Source organism: Rhamphochromis longiceps, linkage group LG16, assembly GCF_057381845.1.
Source record: "Rhamphochromis longiceps isolate RC_006_pf linkage group LG16, R_longiceps_female_GT1.1, whole genome shotgun sequence".
Taxonomy (NCBI): Eukaryota; Metazoa; Chordata; class Actinopteri; order Cichliformes; family Cichlidae; genus Rhamphochromis; species Rhamphochromis longiceps.
In genome coordinates this window covers 22,061,438-22,080,712 of record NC_140572.1, presented here as the reverse complement: position 1 = coordinate 22,080,712, position 19,275 = coordinate 22,061,438, and the positions used below count along the sequence as shown (strand labels likewise).

The 19,275-nt window shown below is 41.9% G+C and overlaps 1 protein-coding gene across 1 annotated transcript in view; it reads left to right on the top strand.

Annotated features, from left to right (window-relative positions):
* LOC146651086 (ATP-binding cassette sub-family C member 4-like) overlaps positions 1-19,275 on the top strand; it is a 37,764-nt gene that overhangs the window by 11,441 nt on the left and 7,048 nt on the right. The window contains exons 20-26 of the mRNA XM_085384416.1: positions 3,777-3,856; positions 10,368-10,518; positions 11,154-11,273; positions 11,436-11,546; positions 11,654-11,754; positions 12,171-12,362; positions 17,860-18,015. Coding sequence (XP_085240542.1) covers positions 3,777-3,856; positions 10,368-10,518; positions 11,154-11,273; positions 11,436-11,546; positions 11,654-11,754; positions 12,171-12,362; positions 17,860-18,015 — 911 coding nt within the window. The remainder of the gene's footprint in view (positions 1-3,776; positions 3,857-10,367; positions 10,519-11,153; positions 11,274-11,435; positions 11,547-11,653; positions 11,755-12,170; positions 12,363-17,859; positions 18,016-19,275) is intronic.

The following is a 19,275-nucleotide window of genomic DNA, read 5'->3' as shown; positions in this document are numbered from 1 at the left end:
AATATATATCAGTATTTTTATTTGCACTGTGTAAATAAATTCAACGTACTTATATTTTACCCCCCCCCCCCTTCTTTTGTTATGTATTGTTAATTAATTTATTACCTCAAGTAAAAAAGCATCATGACAAAAGCAGCTGTTGTCAGCTCCTCTTCTTCCCTTCCTAATGTTTTCTTTCTGTCTAAACACTTTTGTTCTTTAAAAAAAAACACCCTGCCACTTCCATCACAGCGTTTACATTCACTACTGTCTTGTCGTAAGTGTGAGTGATTTGTAACTGTGTGCACATGTGTTGTTAAGGATTTGACAGCTGTTTACATGTGTAAGTGATAGGTGCGCTGCTGCTGCTGCTGCTGAACAGGCCCGGTGTTTGATAGCCGTCCTCAGAGTTAAAGGTTACCATTTCAAGCGTCGCTGCACAAAGGTCTTATTTGTTATTCTGTGAATGTGGTTTATAACAATGGAGTACAGCTGTGGTGAATTATGATTGACGGAGAGGTATTGTGGCTCTTCTGTATCTGCCACTGAATACCACTGCGCCATTTAAATCTGTGACTGTGTTATCTTTTGTGCTGCACAGACATAGTTGATTTCCAAGTTGGTGCTTTCAGTGATTAAAACTCTTTTTCGCGTTGTGACAGTACTCTTTGATAATTTTAGAGATGACAGAAACCACAAGCAGCTTTTTCCTCCGTTTTATTATTTTAAATGGCTTTAAATATTCATGTTGCCTCGTTTGAGTAATGTGTACAGTCTTATTGCAGCTGTTCATCCAAATGTGATCCATTTAGAGCAGCACAGACAGCGGTGGATGTGTTGAGCTGATGTTGATCCCTGTAATTTAGTGTCATTGAGTGGGCTAATCCCCTCAGAGACTGCAGGCCAGGGCTTCAGCTCATCAGCACAGTCGAGGAGTGGAGTTTCAGTCAACACATGCACAGACACACATCCACAGCCCTGTCTCCCATCAGCATAGTGGGCCAACTCAGAGCTGGGTGTTGCTGTTGACGCAGTGAACATTAGATCTTCTGTAGTCACTGATGTGAGATTCTAATTGTGTCCACAGAGGCAATGTTTTTAATGTCTGTATTTCAGGTCTGGGATGCAAGAGTGTTAGGAGTGAAGTGAAGGAAGTACTGCAGAGAGGATGATGATATCGAAGTGTGTAAATTGAATGTGGAGATGGAGCCGTGTGTGTGTGTGCAGTATGGCTGATAGGGCTCCCCCTTGCTCTGCACTTCCACTATTTAATTGCATGAAAGGGAAGGAGAGGAGATTGCAGGAGCCTGGCGGTGTGAGCGAAGAGAATGGATTTAGAATGTATTAGTATTGGCAGCAAGGTGCCGGCGGTGGGAGGCTGCCCCAGGCCTCCGGGCCCTTCATGGAAGTGCAGGTGAGCCGTGCCACCTCCAGCCTTGGCAGCCCCCTCCCTAGTATTTCTTCATTATCACACTTGTCTCACTGAAGGGCCCCTCCAACTGCACTGGGGCCCACACATGGAGCGGCTCTGAGTCGTCTCCTTATCTTGATGTTTACAGGGAACAGCGATTTGCCACACGCCCCGCTCTAGCCGGACCCCACTGTTCCACTTCTTTAAGTGTGATTGGGGGCCCTTCTCACCTAATATCTCCACCTAAGAGGCCACCTTAGTTGGGAGGGTTTGATATTTCCTGAGCCTGAAAAGTGGTGCAAATCACCCCTGGAGTCTTAAAGCATGAGAAATTGTTTGATACTAATGCTGCTGATATCCTGAAACGTCTATACCCCTCTGCACACAATAGGTGATATTGTTGACAACCACCCAGAGTGATTGAAGCCATTGTCCCACACCGATCTTACCTCATAGGCATTTCCATGCAGTGAATGTCTTTGTGTAACTGCATCACTGTAATGTATCCCCTCTATAGTCTGTGCAGGATGGAGAAGGCTCTTTACTTCATCCCCTCTGAAACTCTGTGTTAACTGAGCCGCTTGTCAAACAGCTGATAGCTGACTGATGTTCTCTGCTCTAGCACCCTCTAACCATTGTATGATGTAACCCAGAGAAACCTATCCTTTTCTTATTGGCATTGTTTGTCAGATATGCATGAATTTGGGTCATCTATGGCTTAGACAGTAAAATTACGTAAAATATTATTGGAGCTTTCACAAACACAGTTTGACAAGTACTCCCCCCTTATTTCCAGACTAAAGCAGCGAAATTCTGCATTGGTATAGTAAGCGCTCTACCCCCTTGCTTGAACCCTCCCCTCGGGATGTCTGTATGCTAAAGGGGCACTCACACTGTGAATAAGATTAGTCTGCCTCCAAGTGTACAACATGCTTACGCCACTTGACTTTGAATCAGTGCTGATTTGGAGCATTGCTGGGTTGTTGCGGGGAATAATGCTCTGGCTGGGTTTTTGCAATGGCTGTTATGGGGAGCCCGGCCTCGTCTGCATGCATGTTTTTAGGCAGGAGCGGCATTTTGGATAAAGCTGTAAGCTGCTTACGGCCGTGGAGAGAGGTGATTACAGGGCCCACCTCCGTAGGACTGACTAAGAGGCTCGGAGGCAAGTTTTAGGTCAGCCGTGCCATGGCTCCACCACGCCTCCAGAGTGCCATGCCACCACATTCTGCCACCATGTTGCTCAGTGTTTCCTTTCTCTTTTCTTTTACCAAGTCACACCCTATTCCATGGTGTATTCTGTGAGCCTAGATAAACTCATCTGCATGCCTGTATTGGTTTGTTTAACTCTATCAGGGGTTGCACCCTGCATTTTGTGAGTACTGCTTTATTTACATTGTCGTCAGACAGATATTACTGTGTGCATAGCCATTTGTCATAGTGGAATACAGCTGCTCTCCTAAATACATTAACAAACATCATGGCCGTATTTTAGGCACACTGCAGATTGTTTGTGTCTTTTGACCTTAGAAGAGTTCAAGCTGTGGCAGTGCTGCCGCTGCTCTGGTACCTGTTGTCTGCCTCTGAGAACCAGGGGTCTTCCTTCAGGGACAGAGATAGTAAAAGCCTTTCTGTCTTGCCTGCCTTTAAGGAAGTGTGCTTTGGGGATTGGCTATCAGTGACCCTGCAGTACACAGTGTGTGAAAGCAGCTGGAGTGTAATCTTATGTGCTGTGGGATCAGAATAGTGGAGCAAAGTTACTAAAGGAGTAACAATAAGGGGCTGCCACAGCACCTGCAGAGCACTAGCCAAAATAATGAACGACCGAGCAGATTGGAGGCAACTCAATTAACGTCACTGACACTGCCAGTCAGAACATAAAGGCAGGTACGCAGCTTCTGTTGGCCTTTTGTTCCCTAACAAAAGGTTCCCTCGTGTATTCAGCCAAGAGTAGGACAGTCTTTATGAATCACTAGATAAATAATGATTCATTGTTTAATCTAGATAGGCCTGTGTTTTCCATTTGATATCACACTGTATGTAACCTCTGTTCTATTAAGGGGACTCTGATAACAGTTGCTTAATAGTCTAAAGACACGAACGGAATTGAAACTAACAAAATATTGTTTTTATGAATGCAGAGTAGTTAATGGATAAAGCAGATCTGCATTTGGTTTAGATTTGTTGCTCCGAATGTCATATCTGAACCTGTAACAGTAAAAAACTTAATATGATAAATATTCAAGGAATTGCTTATTTTTTCAGCTCGCTTAAGTGCACTATTATTGTTGTACAAATGGCATAACAATATTGGCAATATAAGAAAAATGCTGTTTCTATTATAGAGATATTTTTTTAATCTGTTCTTTTGTGTTGTGCTTTTTCTCAGGAAGAATCCTCAACAGGTTTTCGAAGGACATCGGTTACCTGGACTCTCTGCTTCCATGGACGTTTGTGGACTTTATCCAGGTGAGTCTCACCTCGGCAGGTTTGGTTGCTGGCGCAGCAGCATGGGGAGGCCATTTCATGCCTGGCTAAACCTGCTTTGTGGTCCGGGTCCCCTAATCTGGAAACAATTACTGTAGGATTACCCGCCAGCGCAGCCCAGCGCCTGCACAGATTTAATAAAAGTGTGCACATAGGCTGAGGGTGTGGCTCCCTCAGCGTGGCACAACAGAAGTGGCATCTTCAGAGAATGTGTAAGGAGAATAAGGAAGTGATTGGAAGAGAGAAAGGGACCAAAGAGGAAATAAAGCCACATGATGGGTCAGATGTGGAAGGGAAAATAGTGGAAATGTCAGGAGAGGGTGAAGTGAGGATATTGTGTCGAGTGTCAAAGACAAAAAGTCTGACATGAAGTGTTTACAGGAGTACACCTGGACTTTCGCCTCTTAGCCCAATTCGCTTAATGCTTAACAGGTCTTATTGACCTGCTAGCCAAGGGCCACCCTGATGCAAGCCCAGGTTAGGTTACCAAATGCCACCCTGCCACCATGACAGCCATCTCCCACGAAACCCTGCGGAGATGAGCCAGCTCATGCACCTAGTGCCACAAAGAAGGGAATGTTCGCTGCACAATTCGAGGTAGAGGAGCAGGCGTGGCTCCTTGGTTCGGGCCAAAGAATAGAACAAAGGCTCGCTGAAAATGAATCCCCCCTCCACAATGCCTGAATGATGTTTGTGGCAGATACCCATCTCACAGTAGACAAAAGCCATCTTAAATGCTGAAAGCACAAAAGAATAAACGCACAAAAGCTTTTTGTCTGCTATAGTTCCCCTCATTTTGATAATAAGGTGAATAATGGTTAAAGTAAAATAATAACTTTTGTAGAGGGCCAATAGGTCCAACCAACAACAGTGAGAGTAGACCACGTCCTGACATAAAACACAGATGGGTTTCAGCTGTGCACTTTTACTTGAATTTCTCCTGCTTTCCTCTTTTTTCTAACTGTGTCTTGATGTAAAAGAAATAAAATCTAGACCAGGCCATGTCAAAATCAGACTGGATATGTGCGCATTAGTCTTTTGCTGTAGCTGAAAGTGGGATGTGATTGTTAGAGTGGACAAAGGTAGCATCCTTTGGACAAAGCACTTTTGTTTGTGCTGCTTTCTGCTCTTGTTTGCAGGTGTCTTTCACGGAGCAGCCTTTAATGCTTTCAGGAAGGAAGATTTTCACTCTTTTTTTTATCAAAGTATTAGCTGTTGAGAAAAGCTGCTGATCTCCACTATTGTTGCTCATTCGTGGAGGGACGTTTCCCCATAGTTATTGTCTAAATGGTTGTCAGAAGGGAATAAAGTGAAACTTCATAAACAATGCCCTAACTGGTTTATCTCTTTCTATGGAGAGAGGCTGCTTCTGTGTGGGGATTTGTGCCTTAGCCTCTCCCCCCTCCTTTCTATGGTGGAGTAAGCACTTCACAGCCCTTCAGCACTGCCCCCCAAACCTGCCTAACAAGGGGATTCCCTCAAGCTGGGGGAACCTGGTTACACCCCAGAGCCCTATTTTTCACAGGTCTCATTTAGTAGTAATTTAGTATATTGGGGAAAAAGCCTCTTTCTCTTCCATCTTTATGGTCAGGGGACAAAGACAGAAATGTCAATTAAAAACACCTCAGGCTTTGGGAACTGTCAGCTTTTGTGTGGACTTGACCTTTAAATCCTGGGTTGCCTCTATTTTCACAGAGAGGGCAGAGGAGGAGGCCAAGACAATAGGGGGTGAGTACAGGGGTCTTTCAGCGGATTTTTGTGTGAAGGCTCTTGACCAAGTCGCACCACCAACTGTTGGGACCTGCACTGCATTTATAGCCCTGCTTATCCAGGCAAAATTCAGTTTGTCCGGATGTTTTCACTAAGACACCAGCTGACTTAAGTGTGACCCAGCCTGCTCTTGCCAACGCTAATTCCTTATAAAGACGGGAATAAACAAATTACGGCAATAAACCCTTTTGTGTGCGTGTGAGAAAGAGCAAAAAAAGAAACAGAGACAAACCAAGCACTGAAGGGCTGAACACGCACACAAGTGCAGAGAAAAGACAGCTATTGTCTAAAGAAACACTGGCGGGTGGATCGTTGTGTGAGTCTCTATATTGTGGCACATTGTGTATCAGGCCTCTTTAGTGGCTTTGTGGGATATGAGAACTGCTGACGTAATCGTGGACGCTGTAGGATGGGATTTCACCTGGCTTTCTCTGCTTCTTTACCACGCTGGCGACTAAAGACTGCACTGGCTCCAGGCATTACACAGGTTAGCCTGAGAAACACAGAAGATGGTCCAGTGGAAACATATATAGGCTGTGCCATTAACCCTCTTTGAGCATTGTTTTTATGACAGTGCCTTTGTGACACAGAAAGGTGAGCGGCGGCCTTAGGATCACTGACCTATGCTTGTCTCCCTGAAAAATAAAGCGAAACAGAGGAAAACATCATCATGTGACCCTGCGTGTGTATTTGTGTGCGCTTAACTGGCCACTCAGCAATACCACACATGGTCATTTGATGGCGAGCACCGGCCAGCAAAAGCTTCCCGTGTGAGTATGTGTGGTCTCCCATGATGCTGTGGTCCAGCACCTCAGCTGGTCTGACTCAGAATGCAGGCCAGACCCAGGGCCCTTTGAGCCTGGGAACTGACACAACAAAGTCCCAATCTAATCTTGAATCTCACCTCACGTCAGAATGACGAGGACAATGAATTCTAGGCTGACTTTTGTATTTCTGAATTGTTGTTTTTTGTGTGTGTGTGTTGTTTTCAGGAGGGAAAAAAAAGGCTGAATGAATTTGCTGGACACTAGTGATTTATAGTAGAGAGTGAGGGGAGACCACATTTCAAAGCCTTTCTCTTATTTCCAAAATGGGGTTGGAAATCAGCAGCTTGACTGAGCCCAAATAAGTGACTTCTTTTACCTTTTCACAGCACACAAAGGCCTAATCCTAGGACTACTTGAGCCACCAATGTAGACAGCGTCTGAGACCACCACAGTATGTGTCAGACCTTCCTCACCACACACAAAACACATTGACTGCAGCTTTATGAAGTGAAAATGGCCCAGAAAGGGAAAATGTGAAGGAGGTGTCCACAGTCATTTCACCCAAAGAAAAGCCACAGCATCTGGGCATTTAATGCTAAAATAAAGCCCAAACACAGAGTAGAATGGATTGGGTCACTTGTATTGTTCCAGAGCCCAAGTGGAACGGCCCTGTTTTGTTTCAGTACCACTGACCCTTGCAACTTATTGTGCTGCTCAGTCACAGAAAAAGTGTGGAGTTTAAAAAAAAAGAAGAAGAAAAAATTCCAACGATGACAGAGGACTTCTTTTGAGAATTTTTCTTTACCACGCTCACCCCTCATTTCCTGTTTTGTTTGCACTTCTTTCCCAGTGGCAAATATTGCACACTGTCAGTAAATAAAGGGAGGATGAAAAAGGGAGTTGTAAAAAGCATAATGATTCCGTCTGTCCGGAGGGATGTTTAATTAAAGCGAAGTGTTTATTTTCAGCTGGTGAACAACAGTCGCTATCATTGCCGAACACAAATATAGCAATTAACTCCAATTTTCTACATTTATTTGGACATCAAAGAGCTGATAGAATCATTGAGAAAATAAAGCAATTAGGGTCAGCAGAGATCTGAATGGTCTTTGGACACAGCAGTGCGCCCAGTTTGCCTGAATGACTGAATCGCATGCGTGCGGTAGCTTTCTTTTCTCGCTAAAGAGCTATTAGAGCTAATTCTTTATTTAAACAGTTTGTATACAAAACCTTTCATCCTTTTATCCACTTTTATGTGCAGCGGGATGTGGCTTTGGGAGTTTTCTGTTCCTGTGTGGTTTCATAGGAGATATGGATGTGGTCTGAGGGGGTGAGGTGTATACTTGTAGGCTCACTTATCAGAGTCATCTGTGTGTAGTGTGGGTGGGGGCCACGGTGTCCCCGATCCTGACACGATAAGCGCCAAACCACGCAAATGGATCACATCAAACAGGGCCTTGGCGACAGCGGGCCCTGGGGAGCAGGAGGAGGCAAGGCTTGTATCTAATGGTTCCTGTTCCTCCTACTGTCCCCTTAGATGACCCCACTGTTAGTTAAAGCCAGCCTGGCTCAGACGTTTGTGGCCACTGCTGAAATGGGCCCAATTAGAATTCAGATTAACCAACCAGCAAAATGTGAATGAGCAGTGTCACTGTGTCACCAGTCATCAACTGGGTAGTGAAAGAAAAACAGTGTAGGTGATAAGACATTTGTTCAGTTAATATTTGATCCCCGCAAGGGAAGGCTGGATAACACGCGGTAATGGCCTGTGTGCCACCATCTCACTTTGCAGTCTGGTAGCCTTCCATCAAGGCTAAGATTGAAACTTATGTACTGTGAAATTCTTGGGATCAGTTGTGCTCAGTAGCTTCGACTCACTGTTTGATTGTGTGGGCTCCACTACTGCAATGGTTAGACTAGTAATTCCCTCTTATCTGAACTGCAAATGGAATTGACTGGCTTTTCATCATAAAACTACACTGAAAGTGATCATGCTTAAATGTGTGCTTAAGTAGCAGATAACATCCGTAATTAAGGTGCTAAATTAAATTTTCATCTCTCTGGGCTAGTCTGAGTCCACTGAAGGTAACAGTATGATCCTAATCTCCACGTTTTAGGATTCATCTTTTTGGATGTATCTAATTTCAGGGTGTGAGGTTTCAGTCGAACACAACGTATGCCTTTCGGTTAGGAAGTGTTCTTCCAACCCATATTAATGGCTGGAAGAAATGTTGATATACTTCAAGTAAAGGAAATTATTAAGACCACAATGGTAAACAAGAGACATTATTAACAGAAGTCATGTGCCCTTGTTAAATAAAAAGTGCAGGATTATTTAAAAAAAAAAAAAAAAAATTATAGAAAAAAGTACTCGGAATTAAAAGAGGAGACATTACTTCTCCTTGGTGAAAATGCTTAACAAATAAAAAGTAAGGAAACAAACCAAAAACTGTGTTTTCTTAAATCTTTAGTAATGTATTATGTTTTACTACTACATGTCTGTGCTACAGTATTGTTTTGCTGTGTTTATGCTGTTGGCCACAAAATTAAATCAATACTATGCTTTTCTGGTGTCATGGTAGCCGATTGCTAGGTGGTTGCCAGGCAACCTGATGGCATATTTATATATAATGTATAAATTAAGATTTACTGATACAAATTAGAACTTGTCATTGCAAAAGAAAAATTACACCAAAACTTTAACCCTTTGCTAGCTGGTTGCTAGGTAACCTGAATACATCATATGCAACATAGATGAGAACCTTAAGATGTACCGGCACAGTGCCAAGTTTGGTGGCTCACTTCAAGTTTACTTGATGGTGATTGAAGAAACAATGAGACAGACAAATTTATTTTGAGTGTTGTATCAAGGTAAATATATCCCAACACTTTTAATGTAAAAAAAATGTAATTGAAGTAGATTACATTTCCCTTTTGAAATGTAATATAATTTTCTAAATAAAGTGAACATAACAAAAATCTTAAAAATGTGAGCTGTTCTTTTTTTATGGCAGCACCCTTTCCTCAAAAGTAGTTTATTTTTTTTCTCAACTGGTGTTTAATACGATCTTTAATAAAAGTATCAGTATTAAAGTAACTGATGGCAACGACCCTTGCTAGCTCACTTTAACTTAAATATATCAATCAGCAATTATTATGTATTAGTATCAAAGGTAATATTATTTACATTTATGTTTTCTTATTCAGATTGTTGAGTCATTGTGTGATGTCAATTTTAATATCTCTATAATAAAACTTTATATGCCACCTCACATGATACTTGAGTGCCTGATAATTACCATCAATATAGGCTGAGGTAAGATTATTTTATCTTTAAGATTAATAGTCATAATGAGTCTTTATGAGGTGGTTATTTCTAAACGTTATGCAGGTGTAGGTGCTCTGATAACCGTCAGACTCATTGCCTGCAATCCTGTTTAGGCAGCTCTGGTATCCTGGTCTAGATGTGTCACAGAGCCATTAACACGGGTGATGAGTCACTGTGTTGTTGAGGGCTGTGTGGTTTGAGTGTGATGTATCAGACACCCACAGTGTGGTTCCCAGAGCTCTCTGCCAGTCACTGTGGCCATGCCCGTTGGCTGGCTGCTCTGCCAGGGAGGCTTACAGGCCAGAAGTGTTGAAGGGAAAACCCTAGAGAGCCAGGGATATGAGCTGCAGTGGCCAAGTGGTAAATTCTCACCTGCTACTAAGTGAGAATTAGCGCTGCGATCGTTTTCTTTTCACACTGTGAGTCACTTAAGCTCAGTCCCACAACCTGCTGTTACCTTACTATGTGCCTGAGATGGTCTCACACAAATATAGCTGAAAGGTTTTTCTTGTTCAGCCCTAACAAATAAGCCTCACTGCCCCATCGGTAGCCCACACAACAGAAGCAGAGCTTTTGACGCTGATGCTGTTGAGTTATTACTGTGCTTACTCCTCTCCTTTTCTCCCAGGTATTTCTGCAAGTCATCGGAGTGATTGCAGTAGCTGCTGTCATCATCCCCTGGATTCTTATTCCTGTTGTTCCTCTTCTTGTTGTCTTCCTGTTTCTGCGATGCTACTTCTTGCAGACCTCCAGGGACATCAAGCGTCTAGAATCTACCAGTAATTTTTTATTTATTTTTTGTGGTGTGGGATTGGGAAGAAATAAAAGCACAGACTACAGGAATGCTAATAGGCTATTGAAAAAGGCAGAGATCATTAGCATAAAGGCTAAAGATGGCAGTGGCCTATGCCTTGGTCACACGCAGTTTCCTCAAAAGATGAGAGTTCATGACTTCACATATAATAGGAAAAAATGTCAAGTGGTCATGACTAGGCCACATCAAGCTTTAGTTCCTTTATTTCATTCAAAGCTGAGAGCCAAAATGCACATTGACTAACAAGTGGCATCATCTTTTAGAACAAATGCTTTGTTTGAATCCTTCAAGGAGGCATTTAGGTTTTGTTAAGGAGTTTGTAAGTCTAATGAGTTGAAACAAAAGATGGCTAAATGGCGACCTTTCCTTAAATCACGCTAAAAATCAGGGGCATCACCTGTATTATTGTTAGTATAACAGAGTACACATTCATATTTTTCACTTCTCATACTGATACGCTGCAAAATAAAACCGAACAGTTCAGACTATTAGTATTAAATGTACCCTGACACTATAATTGTATTTAGAAATCTGGTCAAAACTCTTAAAAATGTTAAATGCCTCGCTAAGCTGGTTTTTTGCCTTGTATATTTCCCATAGCTCGGAGTCCTGTTTTCTCCCACCTTTCCTCCTCTCTTCAAGGCTTGAGCACCATCCGCGCCTTCAAGGTTCAGCAGAGGTTCCAGCAAATGTTTGATGAGTATCAAGATCTTCACTCAGGTGAGACAAAAAAGACATATTTGTGTTATAAGGTCAAATATGCAAGACATCAACATCTAATGAGCTCCATTATCAGTCTCATCTAAAGCCATTCATGATATTCAGACTGTATTAAGAAGTATTTCCTCATATGCAACATGTGGAATCTGTCTTTGTTAACAGAGGCCTGGTTCTTATTCCTGACTACCTCCCGCTGGTTTGCCGTGCGACTCGATGGAATTTGCTCAGTTTTTGTCACCATTACTGCTTTTGGCTGTCTTTACCTCAGGGATGGTACTGTATGGGTTTTGACTCTGTGCATGCTAAGAGACATTATTAGCAGAAGCAAGAGGAAGGACTCGTGGATGTGTGACTGCATGTTTACTTCTTTGATAATACAGGACTGGAACCAGGTGCAGTGGGTCTGGCTCTGTCTTATGCAGTTACGCTCACAGGCATGTTCCAGTGGGGCGTCAGACAGAGTGCAGAAATTGAGAACATGGTGAGAACACGTGATGAACAAGGGTTCGATGGTTGGTTAACTTCCATTTGAGTCCAAATGTGACCATAATTTGCTAAATTAACACGATGTATTAAATTAGGCTTGAAACTAGAGACTGAGGCCATAAACTCATCAGCATAGTGTTCACTGTGGTCACAGATACAGATTTTAACTGATTTATTAAACCAGATAAATAGCCACTGCTGGCCATAAGAAAAAAAATGCAGGTAGAACGATTGTCACTTTAGGTTTGTTATATCCAGTCTGGGTCAATTTAAAGAATCTATTAAATTGTATTATAGGGATTTTCTGTTACATGAAGTTATATAGGAGCAGCTTATTTATTTATTCATAAAATAGTTAAAAGAGGAAAAATTATTTTAAGGAAGTGCCTACTATATGCTTTATTTTTGCAGATGACATCAGTGGAGAGAGTGGTTGAGTATGCAGAGCTGGAGAGTGAGGCATCATGGGAGACAGACAAACAGCCACCGAGCGATTGGCCCAAAGCAGGCTGCATCACTTTTGACAGAGTCAACTTCTCTTACAGTGCCAGTGAGCCTTTGGTCCTGAAGAACCTGAGTCTTGTCTTCAAATCTAGAGAAAAGGTCCTTGTCTTTATTCCCACCTGTGCATGCTTACTGGAGTGCATAGCCCATGACTAAGGTTGATATGCAGCTAGTGTAGTAGGTGTGGTGTGATTCTTTTTTTATGTGGCATTATTCTCAAATCAATTATTAAAGGGACACCGCATTGTGCTTCTGAATCTTCAGGACTATACCATTTGTGATTCATGGAATACATATCATGTAATTAAGACTGTTCAAGTGGATCCATTTGTCTCCAATTTGCATTTTGAGCTACCTGACGGTGACAACTGTTTATTCACTATAAGAGAGAGGAGAGGCCGAGGAAGAGGGGTGAAGGAAGAGCGAGAGAGGGGAAGGCTGAGGGAGATGGTTGAGGATGATTGAAATTGTGTTTAATGCAGGGGGTGTATTTTGCATGGCTACGGTTGGCCAGGGCGGCTGATTTCACAATGGATGGGTTGATAAGTGCAGAGGCCCTGGCTCTGACAGCCCATGGGAGGGATCTCTACCGCATGCCTTGGGGGTAAAAGGCTTTGTGCATCCTGACAGTTCCCCTGACACCCTTTCACCTGCACCTACCATCTACAGTATAAGATCCTTTCACTTTGTGGTGTGTATTTACATTCATGTAGTGTGGAATTCTTCTTATGTAGGTTAAAGCAGATGAATGCAGAGACATGATTTCAGATTCAGTCTCATACAAGCACTTGGTAATTTTTTAAATGTCCATGTAGGCACTTACTGTATAAGTACTGGGGGTGGGGCTTAATTGTCACATGTAGGAGGGCCTATGTGTTTTAAAAATCGGAATGTGAGTTACTCTAATAGCTCCTATGAGAGTATGGATGTAGCATGAGAGCGTAAGCATATCATTACTTCTCTATTACCTGTCAGCCTAACCACTTATCTTTCTGTATCCACATGCCCAATGGCTATGCAACAGCATATAACAAACCTAAATGGTATGACACTAGTTCAGCAGAGCAATCGGTGCAATGCTAATAAGATTCCTGTTCATTGGATTCAGCCCACAGCATGAGTTTTTGTTCTTTGGTATCCCAAGTCTGGTAAAATACTGGAAACACCTATATTATACTGTCATTTTATGTGTTAACTACCATCACACATATGTACAGCATTAGCAGATACCTGCGGATGGTATGACCTTGTGCTTTAAAGAAAGTATCGGGTGATGGCCTGCAGGTTACCATACCCTGGGGTAGTACCATAGAGCACATAGGCAAGGCAAGGCAAGGCAAGTTTATTTGTATAGCACAATTCAACAACAAGGTGATTCAAAGTGCTTTACAGAGACATTAGAAACAAGAACAAATAAAAAGCATGATTTAAAATTGATTAAAACAAGCAAATAAACTAACTAACTAATTAACAAACAGACAAACAAACAAACAACAGTATATAAAATCAAAACAGATAAAATCAGAACAGTAGATAAAATCAGTAGTTAAATGTAAGTTTTGAAATTTAAGCTTAAAGTGTGGATTTGGTGCTTTATTCAAATGCAGCTGAGAACAGGTGAGTCTTCAACCTGGATTTAAATAAACTGAGTGTTTCAGCTGATCTGAGGCTTTCTGGGAGTTTGTTCCAGATATAAGGAGCATAAAAGCTGAATGCAGCTTCTCCGTGTCTGGTTCTGACTCTGGGAACTGATAAAAGACCGGATCCAGATGACCTGAGGGATCTGGATGGTTCATACTGGGTCAGGAGGTCATTGATGTATTTTGGTCCTAAACCATTCAGAGCTTTATAGGCCAGCATCAGAACTTTAAAGTCTATCCTCTGACGGACAGGCAGCCAGTGTAAGGACCTCAGAGCTGGACTGATGTGGTCCACTTTTTTGGTCTTAGTGAGGACTCGAGCAGCAGAGTTCTGAATGAGCTGTAGTTGTCTGACTGATTTTTTAGGTAGACCTGTAAAGATGCTGTTACAGTAATCAAGCCTACTAAAGATGAATGCATGGACTAGTTTTTCCAGGTCCTGTTGAGACATCAGATCTTTTATCCTTGATATATTCTTGAGGTGATAGTAAGCTGACTTTGTTATTGTCTTAATGTGTTTTTCTAAGTTTAGGTCTGCATCCATCACTACACCCAAATTTCTCGCCTGGTTTGTGGTTTTTAGATGTATAGATTGAAGTTCTCTGGTGACCTGTAATCGTTTTTCTTTGGCGCCAAAGACTATTACCTCAGTTTTGTTTTTGTTTAGCTGGAGAAAATTGTGGCACAACCAGTCATTGATTTCCTCAATGCATTTACCAAGAGCCTGTACAGGGCCTCGGTCTCCTGGTGACATTGTGATATATATTTGTGTGTCATCTGCATAGCTGTGATAGTTTATTTTGTTGTTGTTTATAATCTGTGCCAGTGGGAGCATGTAGATGTTAAACAGAAGGGGTCCCAAGATGGAACCTTGGGGAACTCCACATGTGATACTTGTCTGCTCAGATGTGAAGTTACCTATTGATACAAAGTATTTCCTGTTTTCTACGTATGTTTTGAACCAGTTTAGTACAGTTCCTGAAAGACCTGTCCAGTTCTCCAGTCGTTTGAGTAATATGTTGTGGTCAACTGTATCAAATGCTGCACTGAGATCCAGTAAAACTAGGACTGACATTTTTCCACTGTCTGTATTCAGACATATGTCATTAAACACTTTGGTCAGAGCGGTTTCAGTGCTGTGGTTCTGTCTAAAACCTGACTGGAAGGCATCGTAGCAATTATTCTGTTTTAAGAAGTAACTGAGCTGTTGAGAAACTGCTTTTTCAATGATCTTACTTAAAAACGGGAGATTTGAGATCGGCCTGTAGTTGTTCATTTGTGTCTTGTCAAGATTGTCCTTTTTCAGTATAGGTTTGATTACAGCAGTTTTTAGTGATTCTGGAAACACACCTGATAATAAAGAAAAGTTGACGATCTGTAACAGGTCTGACTCTAAAGTCTTTGAGACCTTTTTGAAAAAACTTGTTGGCAGGACATCTAAACAGCAGGAGGAGGAGTTCAGTTGACCTAAGATGTCCTCCAGGTCTTTGCTGTTAATAGGTTGAAACTGTTTCATGGTGTTTAAACAGTTTTTTGGTGGACACAGTACATATCCTGGATCTGCTGTTGATGTACCAATTGCTTGTCTAATTTTTTGGATTTTTTCAGTGAAGAATTTGGCAAAGTCATTGCAGGCCATGGTCGAATGAAGTTCAGCTGCCACTGACACAGGAGGGTTTGTTAGCCTGTCAACTGTAGAAAATAAGACCCGAGCATTATGACTGTTTTTAGTGATGATGTCAGAGAAGTAGGACCTCCTTGCATTCCTCAGTTGTAAATTATAATTGTGAAGTTTCTCTTTATAAATGTCATAATGAACCTGGAGGTTTGTTTTTCTCCATCTGCGCTCAGCTTTCCTACACTCTCTTTTTTCATTTTTCACCAGTGTGGAGTTTCTCCATGGAGACTTTTTCCATCCAGAGATAACCTTCACCTTAATGGGAGCAATTGTATCCATTACATTTAACATTTTAGCATTGAAGCTATTGACGAGCTCATTGACTGACCCTCTGGACAGGTCAGGTGTTAATGGGAAGACCTGGTTAAAAATTGCACTACTGTGTTCAGTTATACACCGTTTTGTGATCACTGTTGTTGATATATTTGTGTGGGCTGAGATTTTACTTTCAAAGAAAACACAGTAATGATCAGACAGGCCCACATCAGACACAGTAACCTTTGAAATGCTCAGGCCTTTGGAGATCAGTAGGTCAAGAGTGTGTCCTCTATTATGTGTGGCCTCTGTTACATGCTGAGTCAGCCCAAAGTTGCCCAGAGTGTTACTCAGGTCTTTAGTCCCTTTGTCCTGAGGGTTGTCCACATGAATGTTAAAATCCCCAGCAATAATTACACAGTCAAAATCAACACAGATCACAGACAGCAGTTCACTGAGGTCATTAAAAAAGTCTGTGCAGTATTTGGGAGGCCTGTAAACATTAAGAAACACAGCTTTGGATGGGGCCTTCAGCTGTAAAGCCACATATTCAAAAGACTGAAGACTTCCAGGAGATAGCTGCTTACATTGAAATGATTCATTAAATAAGACAGCAACCCCTCCTCCTCTCCTGCTCGCCCTAACCTCACTGATAAAACTGTAGTTAGGAGGGGTCGTCTCGATGAGAACAGCTCCACTGTTACTTTGGTCCAACCAAGTTTCAGTTAAAAACATAAAATCAAGGCTGTGCTCAGTGATTAAATCATTAATTAAAAATGTTTTCCCAGCTAGAGATCTAATGTTTAATAAAGCCAACTTAAGTGTTTTAGAGGTATTACTTGTCCCCTCGTGTTTGGGAGCAGTCTGTGGCACACAAGGTATGTTTACTATGTTTAAAGATCTTTTAGAGTGCAGCTCTCTGTGTTTTGACCAGGCCACATGTCTCCTGTCACCTAAAAGTACAGAAATTTTAAAACCTTCTAGTAAACAGGGTCCCAGCTTCTCCTGGGAAAAGTCATCACTGCCATAATCCTCACAGCCCGGACCCTTCACACATCACGCATCAGACTGCGGAGACAGGGCATGAAGAGGAACTAAGGGGGGCGAGGCTGGGCAATGTGACTTCGATTGCTCTGTTGAGGGTGGGGCTCGATGGCGAACCTTTGGCCGCTCTGGTGGGGGGTTTATGGGGGACAAAAAGGGATTGGGACGGGGGGTAGATCTGAGCCCAGCATTGACCCGCTCCATCATCTCCTCAGTGAATTTCAGGTGTGGGGAGGAGGGAGAAAGGGAGGGGGAGGAGGGTGATGGCCTGTCAGGGGTTTGGGGGACTGGACATAAACAAGTATGAGTGAGTGGTAATTTTGACTCTGCCAATTTATTAGGTGTGTTCAATGAGATTTGATAGATTTGATACGCTGACTCTGATGGGGTGACTTTTAGAAGAGCCACAAAACTATAGAGCCCCATTTATGTCACCTTTTACAGTTGGTTAAAATGAGTAACTACACTTTTCTAACCCACCCACATTGGTGTTTATGAGATAAGCACAGATCTAAATAAATATAGCACACTTAAAAATAGCTAAATTGAATTATAAACACGTTAATTGTCCCTAACACAAATGCTACAAATGAATTTATACGTGGCATTACGCTAAAGCACTTAAATATGATTAAGATATAAATGACTTGATTTGATTAAAGGAAATATTTTTAGCTTTAAATCTTGATTATGAGGGTTAGAGAGGCTTACAGAAGGATTTTCTCCATTGCCCACCATTTCTTTTTAGTATTTTGACTGTCTAGTAAAACACAAACAATTTCATACATAAATATTATAGGACAGAGAATCTTCCCTTAGTTTTTATGCCAGTATTGTACAAAGGTTTATATTGTAGTTTGCCAGGCAACTGGGTCTCTTACTGACAAAATAATAAGCACTATTTTATTTATTTATGGGGTTTTTTGTGGGCATTTACTAAGACTTTACAGATATAACATACTAGCTCTTTCCACTGTAGGTTGGCATTGTTGGACGCACTGGTGCTGGTAAAAGCTCCCTGATCTCTGCCTTGTTCCGGCTGGCAGAACCTGAGGGAAGAATAACGATTGATGGATTTCTGACGTCTGAGATTGGTCTTCACACACTGCGACAGAAAATGTCTATCATCCCACAGGTGCGTTTCTTTAATTTCAGTATCAGCAGTTGTGTTTTGTAACTAAACACAGTAACCAATAATCATCTGCAGTGAGTCTAGGTTAGAAAGATATTACTTATAATATAATATATTAATTACTACCATGTTTAACCTTTTCGTTCTAAAGCAGCTTTGCTTTGACACCTTCTCCAAGGTCCCATGATTCCTCATGATTGAGTAATGGCAGAAATGTCAGCTGCACGACGGTAACAGAAGCCTGGATGCTTTTGCCCTTGTTAGACGCTTGGCTTTTAAAAAAAGCTAAAACAAGTGAGGAGAATTACAGTCGTCACTCAGGGGATTTCTGAAAGTGAGACAAACGGATGCCTTGAGACAGTTTAACTTTATTTCCGCTTGTTGAAACTGATACGGCATTAAGAAAATGCCAGCCTGCGGGTGAGTGTCAGCAGAGAGGAGGGAGGGGAGAAGACTCCCACGGCCTATACTGTGAAGAGAGCAGTTCCCCATCCCTGACAGAGGATTAGCCCTCTACCCCCCAAACATGGGAAAGCTGCTTAGAAGAAGTCTCCCCCATCCTCACAGTCAGAGTCCCCTTGTACACCGTCACTTAGCTCAAGTCTTAAACATTTCTAGGGTGCAGCCAAGATGCCCAAAAACAGTTTCATTAATGCTTTTCTGTGGATTTGATAGGTTTCTGGCATTGCTACTACTTCAGATAAAGTTTCACTTCTTAGTCCAAACTAGTTTGCGATGGATGTGATGTATGTTTGATGGGATTTTGTTTACTCTTTCTGCATCTCCTAGAGGGAGAGACTGCTACAAAGTGGCAGGTTACGAGTCAAAACTTTAACTGCACGCTCATCTCATCTGTATCACATGCTGGATGGCATTTTCATTATGTAGGCAGCACTCGGGAGAGTAGAGTTTCTCTGTAGTCTGTTGTTAGTATTACAAACTTATATATGGAGCGAAGACTCTTGGATTTACACAAATTCATCTGAAAGCCTTTTTTTATTCTCCCGCTAGACGTCGATGAAATGATATGCAGTCAACCTTTCACTTGGAAAAAATTTTTTGACATAAATTGCTGGTTGTCGTACTTTTCATTTGGAATTTTGAGTTTGATATGTAAACTATACATTGCCGCTGAGGAGTTTCATTATTTGACGCCCACAGATTTGATTATGATAAGCTTGTATTAGCATATGGCATTAAAAAGGGATCCATTTCAGTTTCTATTGAATTCTCAGGAATGACTTAGGAGAAAAAAAATGAATT